At 37.9% G+C, this 16,423-nt stretch overlaps 2 protein-coding genes across 2 annotated transcripts in view; one reads left to right on the top strand and one right to left on the bottom strand.

The window, feature by feature from the left end:
• Positions 1-703: 703 nt before the first annotated feature.
• On the bottom strand, positions 704-8,695 carry LOC134662211 (alpha-N-acetylgalactosaminidase-like). Its single transcript, XM_063518479.1, has 9 exons — positions 8,393-8,695; positions 7,896-8,070; positions 7,118-7,292; positions 6,533-6,630; positions 5,897-6,058; positions 4,099-4,293; positions 2,102-2,266; positions 1,450-1,522; positions 704-804 (listed from the first exon to the last, which is right to left on the bottom strand). The coding sequence occupies exons 1-9, from the start codon at positions 8,554-8,556 to the stop codon at positions 773-775; spliced, it is 1,239 nt and encodes a 412-aa protein (XP_063374549.1). The 5' UTR covers positions 8,557-8,695; the 3' UTR covers positions 704-772.
• A 2,244-nt stretch (positions 8,696-10,939) lies between these two features.
• Positions 10,940-16,423, top strand: part of LOC134660818 (pikachurin) — a 90,228-nt gene continuing 84,744 nt past the window's right edge. The window contains exon 1 of the mRNA XM_063516631.1: positions 10,940-11,058. Coding sequence (XP_063372701.1) covers positions 10,956-11,058 — 103 coding nt within the window. The 5' untranslated portion in view covers positions 10,940-10,955. The remainder of the gene's footprint in view (positions 11,059-16,423) is intronic.

The following is a 16,423-nucleotide window of genomic DNA, read 5'->3' as shown; positions in this document are numbered from 1 at the left end:
GATGCCCATATTGAACAACAGATATTAACTGAAGACAGGTTTGACACCGACCCTTTGTTTCCCATAAAGTTTTAAGTCATAATGTATTGTTTGTCATATTATTATTATCGTATCGTTTTATGTCATAAATTCATAATGTATCGTTTGTCATATCGTCATAAAACTGAAACCGTTAACTTTTCAGGATTTTCGTCAGGTCATTCTATAGATGGGTTAGGTTAGGTTAGGTTTGTTTTATGGCAATCCGGAAAAGTGACGCGGTGTGGTGGTTCGTGGTTTCTGAACCAAATAAATTATGACTAACGAAAATGGGGGCAAATAATACATTATATGACTTAAAACTTTTTGAGAAACAATAGAGACCCTTTGACACCATTTACCTTTCACATCGAATGATGGTCATCATGATAAGGCTATGACAGTTCATTTTTATATAGAGTAGATGTCACGTAAAATGTATGTAGAAATGTTTTGAAAATTTTGCGCTTTCATTTATGTATGCATGTATATAAACTCTTTATTGTACAAAACACAAATTTATGACAAAAATAGGCAGTATAAAGGCGACCTTATCTCTTTAAGGGATTTCTTCCAGTTCTTACTTAAGTAATAAAAACATATTTCTACAATAATTTTTAACTAAGCCCAACCAAAGAAACTTTAAATAACTGTCATAGGGATCATCATTCAACGCAAAGAGGTATAATGGTAGGTAGCTGTCACTACCAGCAAGCCTTTATCTTGGTCACACTTGGTTTGCTACACCTCACCTTCACAAGGGATAGAATGCGTACAGAATAATATCTGAAACAAAAATAAATAATGTATAATCGATAGATTGTACCTTAGGCTTAACACGCACTGCGGTTTTTAAAAAGCGGTTCGGCTACCGCAAAAAATGTAACGTACGGCATTCTTAAATCGCAAGTGCGTGCGCTTATAAAGAATGCCGTACGTTACATTTTTTGCGGTAGCGGAACCGCTTTTAAAAAACCGCAGTGCGTGCTAAGCCTTAAGTAAATTCGGATTTATGAAATAATATAAACAAAAACCGGCCAAGTGCGAGTTCCGTACATTAAGTCCGACTCACGCTTGACTTCATATTTATAATAAGTTTCCTTTCAGCTATAGGTAAAACACTATTTAGTGAAGGTATTTTATTCAAAATTTTAAACCCAGTAGTTTCGGAGATAAAGGGGGAAGGGGATGGTCGAACAGACAGACAGACGCACAAGTGATCAGGAAAAAACGGAACCCTTATAGGGGGTTCCGTTTTTTCCTTTTGAGGTACGGAACCAAAAACCACGTCACTCAGTCATTCAGCTAATGACGTACCTACAACATTTTGTCTCTGGTCCATAAATAAGTATACTAACAGCCTCGGAATGACCATACGTGAGCGTAATGTCTTTGCAATAAGGTTTAAAAACATTAAAAACAAGAACATACCTTCAGGCGGAACCGAAATGTTTAGGACCTCCTGTCTCGTCACGTTTCTTAAGAAGACGCCCGTGAACACGTCCTAAAACAAGAAAGTTTGGTGTCATAAGTCTATAGCAATAAAGTTGGTAGATTCATTAGGGCATAGAGAAAAAAATACATAGAGTGCTCACTCCATCAGTTTTAGTACCAAAAAGACTATTAGCATCTAGCATCGAGTAGCGGAACTATCAGTACTGCTACTTGACAATAGATGTCGCCACCGACCGGAAAGTCTTATGCTGTTGTAATAAGACTTTCCGGTCGGTGCTACATCTATTGTCAAGTAGCAGTACTGATAGTTCCGCTACTCGATGCTAGATGTAGAGACACTGAAATTAATAGTCTGAACTGATGTATGGAGTGAGCACTCTATGTATTTTTTTCTCTATGATTAGGGCTTCGAATCCCACGATATGACGTCACCCATAAGCGTTCTGGCTCATATATGAGCCACTGGGAGCTGACAGATTAAAAAAACAATGGTAATTTTTTTTGTGTGGGTTTTGAATTAAATGAAATTTTTACGGTAACCTTAAGCAGCATGCGACTTTTTTAAATTATTTAAAATGCATATTTTAATTTTGACTTATAAACAAAAATTAAATAAAAAACATCTCACCAAAATTGTATACACATCAGTTGCTTCCAATCCATATTCGGCTGGCTTGAAAGAGACATATTGATTGTCTCCATTCAGATTGACGAGTGCGAAAGAGAAGGAAGAATAGAGGTCTCCTTTCATAGGTAGGTGGCGCTTCACCCACAATGTAACTTTATCTCGAATCTGAAATCATCAAGAGAAATTAAAAATAACTTAGGAATAAAAGAACTTATTCTTAAAGTTTTACTAAAAAATTTGTATAAATATTCCGACAAAGCTTAAGTAAAAATACATTTCTATTCATAGAACTCTATTTTTATAACTTGCTCCTGCCCACGATCTTATCCGTAAAGAGCAGGGTCATTTTCTTAAATTAAATTGTTATTTATACAGAGGTCGTGCAATCACGTTCACTTATTTATTTAATCGTATGGCATAGTATTATAAACAGAAAACAAACAGCTAAATACAGATACATTCACTGAAATCCATAGAAATACGAGTAGCAAAAATCCCCGGCAAAATTATAATAGCATCGTGTAGTGGGTTAAAACCTTAATGCACACTGTCGACCTAAACGAATGAACTTACCTATTCGTACATTATATGGCGATTATGAAGTACTAAGTGGTCGGAAAAGGGGAAGTAGTGTTGATAATAGGCTAGATGACAAGTTTTTATTAATTGTATCGCACGATCCGGTTTGTTTTGAGGATGAAACGGCGGTCCATGTTCTGAAGGGCTATGGTCAGCAGGCCCATGTTCTGATGCTGTCCCTCGTAGATAAGATAAAGATAAAAGATAGTTTATTCAAGTAGGCATAATTACAATGCGCTTATGAACGTCAAATAAAGCTAGGTAGACCGGCTCCAACCCTACACCTCTGCCCCGAGAAGATTTCAATCCCCCCTCAATTGGAGGAGGGTATCCCAATATGGGACCGGCAACAAACTCGGCGGGACACATCTTTTCAAAAAGAATTGCATTACGAGAAAATAAGTAAAAAAAAAATACAATTTAAATTACTATAGAATTTATGCAATTATACACATAAGGTGTAATAGAAATTTGATTTAAAAAATATATACCTACACATGTACGTAGGGCGTGATGTTCCTCATGTCGTAATAATTACCTTAAAGGCTGCAGCCATCTTTCCCCGTGGGTCCTGGGCTATGGCCAGCAGGTCCATGTTCTGATGCTGTTCCTCGTAGGGCGTGATGTTCCTCATAACGTAATAATTACCTTAAAGGCTGCAGCCATCTTTCCCCGTGGGTCCTGGGCTATGGCCAGCAGGTCCATGTTCTGATGCTGTTCCTCGTAGGGCGTGATGTTCCTCATAACGTAATAATTACCTTAAAGGCTGCAGCCATCTTTCCCCGTGGGTCCTGGGCTATGGCCAGCAGGTCCATGTTCTGATGCTGTTCCTCGTAGGGCGTGATGTTCCTCATAACGTAATAATTACCTTAAAGGCTGCAGCCATCTTTCCCCGTGGGTCCTGGGCTATGGCCAGCAGGTCCATGTTCTGATGCCGTTCCTCGTAGGGCGTGATGTTCCTCATATCGTAATAATTACCTTAAAGGCTGCAGCCATCTTTCCCCGTGGGTCCTGGGCTATGGCCAGCAGGTCCATGTTCTGATGCCGTTCCTCGTAGGGCGTGATGTTCCTCATATCGTAATAATTACCTTAAAGGCTGCAGCCATCTTTCCCCGTGGGTCCTGGGCTATGGCCAGCAGGTCCATGTTCTGATGCTGTTCCTCGTAGGGCGTGATGTTCCTCATATCGTAACAATTACCTTAAAGGCTGCAGCCATCTTTCCCTGTGGGTCCTGGGCTATGGCCAGCAGGTCCATGTTCTGATGTTGTTCCTCGGAGGACGTGATGATCCTCATATCGTAACAATTACCTTAAAGGCTGCAGCCATCTTTCCCCGTGGGTCCTGGGCTATGGCCAGCAGGTCCATGTTCTGATGTTGTTCCTCGGAGGACGTGATGATCCTCATATCGTAACAATTACCTTAAAGGCTGCAGCCATCTTTCCCCGTGGGTCCTGGGCTATGGCCAGCAGGTCCATGTTCTGCAGCAGCTGTTTCTCGTAGGGCTTGATCTTCGTCATGTCGCAGCTGAGCAGGAGCGGCGCGGACCACATCGACCACAAGCCCATTTGGATGCGGCTCTGGCTCTCGGTTAGGCCATTATTTCCTAGAATTATCTGGAAAAAAGTTGCGAGTTAAGGGAACCGTTAGAAGGTAAATGTTGCGGGACTAGTGATCGCTTGATATCGGGAGATATCGTACGGCTTAATTCTGCGTCAGACCGTCTAGCATGAGTTGCATTCTCGCGCGCGAGTCCATACTTGAAGTCGCGTTAGATGCTAGATGTAGTGTAGTAGCGCGCTAGAACGCAACTCACGCTAACAGGTCTGGCCAAGTTGAACAACACATCGACTGGAACTAGTTAGATGTTGCCAGACAAGCGAAGTCCTCTATCGCGTCATATAACATCACTGACGACAGTGGCGACACGTTCACGATATGACGAACTAAACGCACAATCTGGCAAAGTTGCGCCTTGCGCCACATTACTTGACATCGTTGGCAACATATGTAACGCGACGTATCTGCCCTTAATCCAGGTTTTGCTATGTAACGTAGCTTGACGTGAGTTTTCAATAGCCCTGTTGCGAGCGTTACGTTATATTACAGGTATCTTAAAACTATTAAACTATTAAAATATTGAATTTATTCTACATGCCGACGTTTCGAACCCTTTACAGCGTTTGTGGTCAACGGGTGACGGGGTCGTTCTAATAGTTTTATTTCATGAGTAACTATCGCGGTAACCGAAGAGATTATTAGGTATCTTAAGTTTAGTTCAGAGTTCTTCTAGGCAGGCTCGCTCCATCGTAGGCCACGTCTTCGCCTCGGCTAGTCTGTGGCTATGAGTAAGCCCATTTATAATATTTCAAAAAAAATCGGCCAAGTGCGAGTCGGACTCGCGCACGGAGGGTTCCGCACCGTCAACAAAAAATAGAGCAAAACAAGCAAAAAAACGGTCACCCATCCAAGTACTGACCCCGCCCGACGTTGCTTAACTTCGGTCAAAAATCACGTTTGTTGTATGGGAGCCCCACTTAAATCTTTATTTTATTCTGTTTTTAGTATTTGTTGTTATAGCGGCAACAGAAATACATCATCTGTGAAAATTTCAGCTGTCTAGCTATCACGGTGACAGACGGACGGACGGACGGACAGCGGAGTCTTAGTAATAGGGTCCCGTTTTTACCCTCTGGGTACGGAACCCTAAAAAGCAGTTATATGACTTATATGTAACTGTAGTAATGTTAAGAAAGTATGAATGCTTACCATGTCAGGATCGTTCCACTGGCCCGGCTTATGGAACTGCCGGTACAGCCTGTTGTTCTCATAGTTGTCTATGATCCACACGACGTTGCCAAAGTTGATGAAGATGTCGTGGATCATAACGCTGTATTCATACTTGTATACTGCTCTTACCATGTCAGGATCATTCCACTGGCCCGGCTTATGGAACTGCCGGTACAGCCTGTTGTTCTCATAGTTGTCTATGATCCACACGACGTTGCCAAAGTTGATGAAGATGTCGTGGATCATAACGCTGTATTCATACTTGTATACTGCTCTTACCATGTCAGGATCATTCCACTGGCCCGGCTTATGGAACTGCCGGTACAGCCTGTTGTTCTCATAGTTGTCTATGATCCACACGACGTTGCCAAAGTTGATGAAGATGTCGTGGATCATAACGCTGTATTCATACTTGTATACTGCTCTTACCATGTCAGGATCGTTCCACTGGCCCGGCTTATGGAACTGCCGGTACAGCCTGTTGTTCTTCTCATAGTTGTCAATGATCCACACGACGTTGCCGAAGTTGATGAAGATGTCGTGGAAGTTGCGCCACATGTTGCAGTGTTTCGCGATTGGGGCATAGTTGAACTGGAAACACGGGATTTGTAAAAAAAGATACTATGTACCTACATTTACGTCTACGTTTTATACCGACTGATGGTAATTAGTCTCCGTAGCCTATGGATGCCTATGTAACTTTATTTTTGAAGCACTAAGCCACACAATAAATCATAGTAGTGTGTACAGAGCTTGGTACAGAATTCTAACTGACAAAACCAAATGTATAACAGCGGATGGTGATGAATTATGCTGTCCAGCGCTAACGTTTGACATGTTCTCTTACATGCTCTTAAGAAATTGTGGTGCAATAAATAAATACGCTGCCATTCTATTGAATTCCAGTGAAAAAACGGCGATGACACTCAAGTGACTCGAATCTGAATTTTCAATGACCATCATTGGCATAAGTACATAAAACACTATTTTCAATAGTACTCGTAGCTGAGATTTTACTACAGAAAATAAAATACAGAATAATAATAATGTTACATTCCTACTCACTTTAGTCTTATGAATGTACTCCTTATAATAAGGCCAACTGCAGGAGAACACCATGGGTCGGCCGGTCTTATTCAAATAGTGACCAAGCTTTATGTATGCTGTAAACAATACACGATATACTATGACTTAAACAGAGTAGGTAAGTGTTAAAATAAACGTTTGTATCTGTCATTCCAATATATTATTTTTTTCTTTTCCATTGGCTTTTGTTAACGCGATCGTCGCCTTTACTATGCCCCCAAATATAACACTATTGTATTTAGTTTTGGTACTGATAATCAGTATTCTTGCTGTCTTACCCATTTTACCATACAAATATTTATATTACTTCTACCTGATATTTGTTATATTGTACATATTTAAAATTTGTTTTTGTGTTGGTAAATAAATATCTTTTTATTTGTTATTTGCTATAACGCCTCTTTCAATCGCGTGGTGTTAAAAGGGACACTTATTTTATCATGTGTATTGTAAATCTGTAATTCGCCTGCAGATCGCAGTAAGGACATAATATGTAGGTTTGTAGGTACCTAATTTATAATGAAAATATGAAATATAATTTGTATAGTAATTATAATAAATTACCAGTATCAAGATGCTTGTCCTCCACAAAGCAGCCGTCAACCTTGAGGTAGTCCACGTCCCACTCCGCGAACTGCTGTGCATCGGTCTCGAAGTGGTCCCGCGAGCCCGGGTAGTGCATGCACGTGTCTTTACCCACGTTTGTGTACATGCCGAACTTCAGACCCAGCTTGTGGACCTGGTGGGAAACAAATACAAGATATTAGTCTCAAATAAAAAGTTTGTTATGAGCAATAATCATCGTCTAAGAGGCCACAGCTCAAAGATTATTCGTGTTCCCAGTACAAGCAATCCTAGGAAGCACTTTCTATCGAACCGCATCGTACGTGAGTGGAATAAGTTACCAGAAACAGTGATATGTGCTCCTTCAGTGAACAGTTTTAAAAACAGACTTGACAAACACTTAAATCAACAAAAAAATGAACATTAATCGTAAAAAAAAAACAAGTGCAGTGATATACACACATCAGCTTTCAGCTGCTAGTGTATTAAACAATATAATAATAATAAATACAACAGCAACATACATATTCGTAAATAAAAACTTATGACATATATTATAAAATATTATTTTTAATTAAATTTTATTTAATTATAAAATATAAGGAGCCATATTAGCCCCTTGTCATTCATCATTAGTTATTGTCCAAATTAAATTTATTAGTTATTAGATACAACACACACAGACTAAAGAAAATGTTGTGGGGTAACTTCTAACTCAATAGAGACAAATTGTGTATCCCATTTCGCTTCAAAAGAACAGTATGATAAAAAGACTCACATAGTCCGCTAAGAATTTCATACCCCTTGGGAATCTTTTTCTATCTGGCACCAGGCGGTCATTGCTGTCCCGCTGCCTCTCCGACCAGCAGTCATCAATCACAACATACTCGTACCCGGCCTCCAGGTATCCATCATTGAATAATGCATCCGCTACAGACATGATGAGTTGTTCACTGTAAATTAAAAACATTATTCCAAACTGTAACAAAATGATTAAAAGATACTGTACATGAAACAGGTAATTTTCATGCAGTCATGCCGTTTTTATATTGTTCTTATCAGATAATAGGCATTACTTGCTTTCTAGGACTTTGATTATCAAGTTTATGTATGGTTAAGTTAATTTATTCTGCTTTATAAGACCAATACAAGAGACAAAATATGATTGAAAACAAAATACCAACATTACATTTAAGTAGGTACATTATTAAAATACTTATCAGCATCATACCACGTAGACATTGTTTACAAACAATAAATACCGGTGGAACTCACTTGAGACATTTATCGGAGTTTTTGTCACAGTCGTCGGCGCACTGGTAGTACCCCCACGACATCCAGCCCATGGGAGGTGTCCGGGCCAAACCGTTATTCAGTAACATCACGAAATCTAAGCACAAAGCGGAAATAAACACAAAAATCTGAATCCCGACATACATTCTGGTTCCGTAAAATTTACTCAAGATTGTACATTGAATGTTAGTTTATATTAATGGAAACTTATTAAAAATTAAAGATTTTATCAACTGTATCCAAATTAACTCATTTTCGCAGCGAAATATTGTTTAACTGCCCAGCAGTAACCAGTTAACTACTGAAGAACGGTAACAAATATCCATTTCAATATTGATTATTGATTGAGTGACACTGACATTTATGACTTGTGGGAGTCGTATTTTCGCATTTAATTTATCTCAACCAATGAGCATTAATTTTTTTTAAGTTGATAACGTTCCATTCCATAACGTCATTGTATGTTCGAATCTGAAAGTAAGTAAGTCAGTGCTTTTCAAACTTTCCGGAAACAATCGGTAAAACTGCACCCTAATATTTTTTCTTGGGAAAATCTAGGAGTGAAATATTTCGTAAAGGCTATTAGGCCCCGTTGTCACATCAAACGCAAGCCGTCACGTACGGTCGAACCGTCGGTACATACGAAATAAAAAGTAAGTGTAGCCGAGCTTGACGATTTAAGTAAAGGGTCGGACGGACCTTGCCTGCGTGTTATAGCGTTCATTGTGACCCTGTATTGGACAAACTCGAAAAGGTTAAGAAAATAAACCTTGTGACTGACATAAAAGCAAAAGGGCGGGATCGCATTCGTTTCGGTACAAGCATTAGGTAGGTACCTACATAAAATAAATATATTTTACTACTACTTAAGATATTCTTTTTTTTTGTTTGGCCAGACCGCCATTAAATAAAAGAAGAAGAAGATATTCTTTTTTTGAAGGAAAACAGTCAAATTAAATCAAGTTTTGATTTACAAAGTGGTTACCTAGGTATTAGTAACGAATGTTTCTGTGACTTTGCTTAAGCAAAAGATTAGGCGCTTGAGATGTTTTACCACTATCATCCGTGCTTAAGGTAGGTATATGTTATAGTTTTGTAGGTACGTTAACATTTTTATTCCAGTAAATAACAGTTCGTTGAGCACAGTTTTTTGAGCTTCAAAGGCCGTACCTATATTTCAGTATTATAATGTGGCAGTAAACGTGGTGCTCGTGCCGAAAATTTAGAATTTTCATAAAATAAAGTCACAAGGAAATAACACTGTCTTTTATAGTTATCTAGCTCATTAGTGTCAAAGCGACAAGCGATCGTACTCTGCTAACGGGATATCCGGACCACTCATTAGCGCCTGAAACTAGAATCTACCCTTTATCGCTAACTCACTGACTTTTATCATTAAAATTTTCCATCTCGTTACGAAAATGTGACAAAGAAAGGAGTTTCATAATGGAGTCTGGGGATTACAAGTCAACGTCAATTTCAATAGAAAAGTGGTACTATTTTACTTGTCGCATATTTTCCAATGTTTGTATTCAAGTGTTTGTATTCTTACTTTTGAGATCGTTCAACTTTGATAAATTGAATCACAAAGCAATATTCCAAACCATTTCTGGAAAATTTCTTACTTGGCTATTGCGTAATCTAATCATTCGATTTCTTCCTCTCCTGTTAGATTAGTACCTACACGGTAAAAGAAAAACTTGCAGTCAACTTTCTTAGTAAAGAGCTACAAACAAAACCAACCTTAGGGCCCCTTTTTAGGGTTCCGTAGCCAAATGGCAAAAAACGGAACCCTTATAGATTCGTCATGTCTGTCTGTCTGTCTGTCTGTCCGTCTGTCTGTCCGTCTGTCTGTCCGTCCGTATGTCACAGCCACTTTTCTCTGAAACTATAAGAACTATACTGTTGAAACTTGGTAAGTAGATGTATTCTGTGAACCGCATTAAGATTTTCATACAAAAATAGAAAAAAAACAATAAATTTTTGGGGTTCCCCATACTTCGAACTGAAACTCAAAATTTTTTTTTTCATCAAACCCATACGTGTGGGGTATCTATGGATAGGTCTTCAAAAATGATATTGAGGTTTCTAATATCATTTTTTTCTAAACTGAATAGTTTGCTCGAGAGACACTTCCAAAGTGGTAAAATGTGTCCCCCCCCCCCCCCCGTAACTTCTAAAATAACAGAATGATAAAACTAAAAAAAATATATGATGTACATTACCATGTAAACTTCCACCGAAAATTGGTTTGAACGAGATCTAGTAAGTAGTTTATTTTTTATACGTCATAAATCGCCTAAATACGGAACCCTTCATGGGCGAGTCCGACTCGCACTTGGCCGCTTTTTTATGTTTATCGAAATTACACGCTCGAGTTACTACAAAATCCTTCTTGGGCTGGGATACTATACTACTTTTAGCTCAAACAAATAGAGGATAAACGCTTCTCTTTCGCACTTATAGGTACAGTCAATGGTCACTGATGAATGAGAATATTAACTCGGCGTATATCTATTGCAGATATCGACGGAGATGGAAGGAGATGGCATGTAGCGCGATGCGGTGGCCGCTCGTGCTGGCGCTGCTGACGGCGGCGCACGCGTTGCCCACGCAGGACCCTGTGCTGTTCGAGGCCGCGTTCCAAGGTAATCTAGAACTTAGCTCGTTGTGATAAGGGCGGGGATGCCTTGTACCTTTCGCCATTGGATGGTTTTAGCTGACATGTTAATAACATATGTAGGTAACTGATATGGACGTAATTCAAGAACGTGGTATACAACAATGTGGTAGAGGCGCTGCTGTTCACGTAGAGCCCCCTGATGTCTGAGACCGCGTTCTAAAGCAACTTGGATCTTAGCTCTTTGCTTTAAAGACGGGTATGGCCTGTATCACCCGCTATTCGGTGATTCGTCCTGACATTAATGCCCCATGCTGCTAGAATAGAAGCCCCTTTTCAAGGTAGCGATAGGTTAGCATATCTATGTGAGAGGAAAAATAGGCCTTACTCACCTCACCGCTGTTCAATTTACTTTGGATATCCTTAGCCATACAGAACGTGCTCAATACTAAATTACGTGGCTTTCTAAAGTAGATCGATGATAAAATGTTCTGACGTTAAATCTGAAATAAATATTATTAATTCATAAAACAATTTTCTTGCAATGTTATGATGTCGAATGTCATTTGATATAATGTGTTTTATCTTAAAAATAAAATAAAATAAAAAGCCTTTTAATTCCTTATTTGAAGTACGAGTACATAGTACATACATAGTATGTTGTATTATGCGTAATATGTATCAATTCTAAAGCTTAGGTACCTATTACTAATATTTATATTACTAGTCAAAGTTGTTTATAACACGATTCTTAATAACATAGGTAGGTATTTGTTATTTGAATTTTAATTAGGTGAGTCGTTTTTCCAGCAACGCATAGGTAATAAAATAACCTAATACTTAACTAAAATTTATCAACTAAAAACATAAAATCTAGCGCACCTTGTCGAGTAGACTATATAGTATCATAAAAAAAACTCATTTGTAAGAGAAATATTACCTTCATCATCCTATCATGAGCAAAATGTGATTGCCTTGCTTCCAAGCGCGCTCCATGTTCATAAAGTATTTTAAACTCTCATTCAATAAGGTGCTACGATACTGTTCAAGTGTTTGTATAGTAGAAATAAAACAGTAGGTCTACATAAATAGCTTCTAGCTTCCACATTGACATACATATTGGCTTCGTGCATGAGTATTCAGAGGGCGTTTTTTTTGTTGTCCCCTACACTTTTTTTTCAAATTTGGGATTTTTTATGTTATTTCTACTCAGAATCACGAGCTCTTTCTATCCTAATAGGAGAAAAAAGGTGTCCTAAGGTTTTTATTTCCATTCCGTCACCATTTTTCATAGACTTTGTATGGCGGTCGCGCAATGGAAAGATCGAAAAATTTATAGAAATTTTGGGACACTTTTTTTCTCCTATTAGGATAGAAACAGCTCATGATTCTGAGTAGAACTAACATAAAAAATCCCAAATTTGAAAAAAAAGTGTAGGGGACAACAAAAAAAAACGCCCATGACGATATTGACTATGACGTTTTTCACAATTTGTTACGTTGGTCTTGAAGTTTACGACACAACATTGGAAACCTACATATGTCAAAACAATAATGATAATTATATTATACTACTCTTTGCAATAAGGTAAATTATCAGTCTGGACAATCTGTAATACAATTTTGACAGTGACAGTCTGCTCTGCTTGTTCCAAAAGTCTTACCTTTCTGTCAAAGCTCACGCCACGTACATTCGTTTATCTTTTAACCCCACTACGTTTGCACGTTGACAACGTCACGTCAATATCAAAATGAATCAGAGTGAGAGTGCAAACACGTCACTGTTTTTATACGCACCAATTAAGATGAAATTAATCTGCAGGATCTGTTAGTAGGCATACTTCTCTCATTTGACTATGCAAAAGTGTCGTACATCAAACTAAGAACATCATCGACTTAGCGTTGCAGAAGGTAAGCCAGGCACTTAACTCGGCTCTAGAGCACACAAGTCCCTACTTTACAGACTGCCCCCTTACCCCTACCCCCCTACTACATGGGTGGGGGGTGATCTAGGGACGGGCACCTGGTGAGGTGAAATGCCCAAGATACTGTGTGAGAAGTGCCCTTAACTTTTCATAGCTGTGCATTGCATGGAGCGTTATATTTTAATTTATTAAACTTGCTTCCATATTCCAAATTCAAATAACTTACCCAATATTATTTACTAAAAAAATTTAAGTACCTACTCGTACTTACTGATGATTCAAGTACCCATATTGAATTTCAAAGATAATGTTTTGATAAAAGGCATACAAAAGTATTTTTCACATAGCTGGGCTACGGTGACTCCCTCTCCCCTTGTCACAAAATGTCACAATTTCTTGACTCCTCCCCTCCCTAAAACGTGTGATATAGGTAATTGATAAATTAAAAAAGTTTTTATTCATACCTAAGTATATACATTTTTCACAATCGTGTAATCTCGATGAAGAAACATCGTTTTATTTTTGTTGAAACATACATAATCAATAACTGTACCAATGGCAAAATCTTGGCGAAAACTAATGGGAATAACCCAAATCCGTCAAACGGCAACGTATAGACACCTAATTCAATTACTCACCCAAATACGTTTTTACAAGCGTACACTCAAAAAACTCTTTCGGTCGAAATCGCGTTCGGGAAAGGTTTTAAAAGGCGTATAGAAAAAACCGTAAATTGCCGGCCCGGCCCGTCCCTAGCCGCTCCATTGGCGAGGTTTGCTTATTGGTTCATTGCTTGCGCCAGTGTTCGCCACAAGTATGCTTTGCGCTTGACTGGAACTCCATTTTATCGGTCAATCGGTGGTTTTTTTATTCGTGGTTGATATTTTTTTTGTGGAGAATGCCTATGCCTACTAACTTTAGCAATTAATAAGTGAAATGAGTACCTAGGGGTATGAACATTATTTATATTTAAGTACAATTGAGAAGACAATGCAATAAATACATACAATTAAATTCTTAATAGCTACCTATAAAGTTTGGGAACCGGTGATGCTCATCTCATTAGATTGTATTGTAAGTACTGGGTTTTTTTGTATGTTCATAATCATAACTTGTTGAGTAAAGGTCTTGTTTTATATGTAGATTGCATCTGACAAATAAACTAAATCATGAGAATACATTAGTGAGAATATGAACTCCACTGGAATCGCATATCAGAAATGTCATTAATAAAAGTATAATCATAATCATTTATTTGTTGTTTTTTTTTAAAGACAATCAGTTTTATTTTATTATTTGTGGATATTGTGGATTTTCTGCTTTAAACCTTTTACTTCACAATTTCACACAGCAAAACACCTGAAGGTCGGCCCGAAATGGCAATTAATTTTCAGGAAGATGGCGCCACGTGACAGAGTAATAGAAACGCAGACATGTTGACAGATCGTATATCTCATCGCGATTACCCTGTCAACTGTCAACCGCGACAGTAATAAAGCGATAGTTTGTGCACTTGATTACTTGTGTCTATCGGCACGCTAACAGAACTAGTGTAACTTCTTGAATTTTCGCTTAATATTTGATTACAATTAAACTTATATAATAATCATTGATATAGTATAAAGAACTGGATACCCAATCAGCCGCCAAAAATGGCCCCACAAAAGTAACGTCACAACAGATCACGCATTACTTTTTCGTTTAGTCTTGTTTGAAACGCTCAAATGTGAAGTTGTCAACAATTACGAAATGTGCCGTTAAAATATGTAAAAATAACAATGATAAAACAAGGAAAAAGGATGGAATGTATTTCTTTCGGTTAGTTCCTTGGATAGCATTACATAATTTATGTATTCTGGTGGTAATTTTATGGTTTTGAATAAATTAATTTGTTAGTACCAAAGAAGGGTTGTCAAGGAACAAAAATCTAATGAGTCGATGTGAGGTCAATATTTTTTTATACTTATTTTTATATGAAATTCATAAGGAATAATATTATGTTTAAATTCAAGATTTCCAAGAAAACCTATGCGACGTGCAAAGTGGACTGCTATTTAATTATAGCAAGAGATAGGGGTGATGCAGTTTTAAGCAAGGCAAAACGGCACTTGTGTGTTCGGCCCATTTCCCTGTTTCCGACATATACACCACCAATAAGGGCTTATATCGACTAACTGTAAATGCTAAACCTGTCTGAACACAGTGACAACCACAGGATCTTTTTTATAAAGTATAGGTAGACTTTATAAAAAAAATCCAATCAGTACCTAAATGTCCCCGTGCACCCGTGCCGTGCTATGAGTAAATGTAGATCTTAAATACACAGTTATTTAATAAGTAGAATTTATTTCAAGGAAATTAGTATTTAAAGACGTATACTTACGAATTAAATTTTAATTTGTTTGAATTTGAACCACGAATGAATTTTATTTGAGCTCCCGATTAAATTAAATTTGTTTTATTTATTACTTCAATTGGTTTTCCTGTACAGTAATACATATTAAAGTGTACCAAAGTGACTCCATTCGTTCATTATTCTCGTTTGACGTTGTTTGACGTAAATACGTTACGTTTAGTGCCATCGGACTAAATTTTTTAACAGTGTTGGTACTTATGTTTGCAAATTTGACACTTAATGCTTACGACATTAAGCTCTTTTCTGTACGAAACATTTATCTTGACTCAAAATTTACGTAAGCGTTTTTATCATCAATGCAAATAGTGCGAAACGTCATTGGGATCCACATTTCTTGACGTTTTTGTTCTGCTTTGTGTGTCTATTTTTTTATATTAAGTCAGTGATAATAACACTCAAAATGAAAAGGATGAGTCAGTGACGACTTTAACTTTAAAACGTAGGTGGCGCTCTCGAGTAATAAATTGTATTGTGTTAAAGCCAATTGTAAATGGGGCTTACGGCGATTGTCAATTTTTTTAAGTGAAAACTTCTTTGGCGGCGCTGTGCATTTTTTGAGGTGGGGAAAAAATGTTAAATTCGCGACAGACGTCTTACGGTCACGTGACCTGATCGAAAAACTGTTACTATGTCATTGAGTTTTCACTTCTGCCGGCACTCCTGGAGTGCAACCCATTGTTTTTTTTATGTTTTATATGTGCTGTGAGTCGGAAAATTCCTCTGCCTAGCATGCAAGCACGATACATCCTATATCAGACGAATTAGTGAGTCTTATGAGAAAACACGTAGGTAGCTCAGTAAATAAATTAGTTGGTTCGTAAAATATGTTCCACTAGTGTTCCACAGACCGCATAATACGTCGTGCAAAAAGTTTGAGAACCACTGGCCTAGAACTTTATAGAAAACAAACGAAAATATTATACTTAAGGCCATAATGCCATAAAGCTTTGAAATTTTTGATTTTCTTTATTTACAGAACTTATTTTGATTTATTTTTGCTTGTTATGGAAGACATTGCAGACAAATGTATGATGTACGGCGTAGGTTGTATT

Source organism: Cydia amplana, chromosome 2 (genome assembly GCF_948474715.1).
Source record: "Cydia amplana chromosome 2, ilCydAmpl1.1, whole genome shotgun sequence".
Lineage (NCBI taxonomy): Eukaryota > Metazoa > Arthropoda > Insecta > Lepidoptera > Tortricidae > Cydia > Cydia amplana.
This window is presented reverse-complemented; position numbering and strand designations above follow the sequence as displayed.

What these genes read in the sequence shown, in the direction of transcription:
- LOC134662211 (XM_063518479.1), bottom strand. Translation starts at nt 8,556, where the DNA reads ATGTATGTCGGGATTCAGATTTTTGTGTTTATTTCCGCTTTGTGCTTA. An exon ending in TGAAATTCTTAGCGGACTAT is followed by an intron (nt 7,293 to 7,895) that starts GTGAGTCTTTTT and finishes GTTTCCCACCAG; the next exon opens with GTCCACAAGCTGGGTCTGAA. An exon ending in AGTGGAACGATCCTGACATG is followed by an intron (nt 4,294 to 5,896) that starts GTAAGAGCAGTA and finishes ACTTTTTTCCAG; the next exon opens with ATAATTCTAGGAAATAATGG.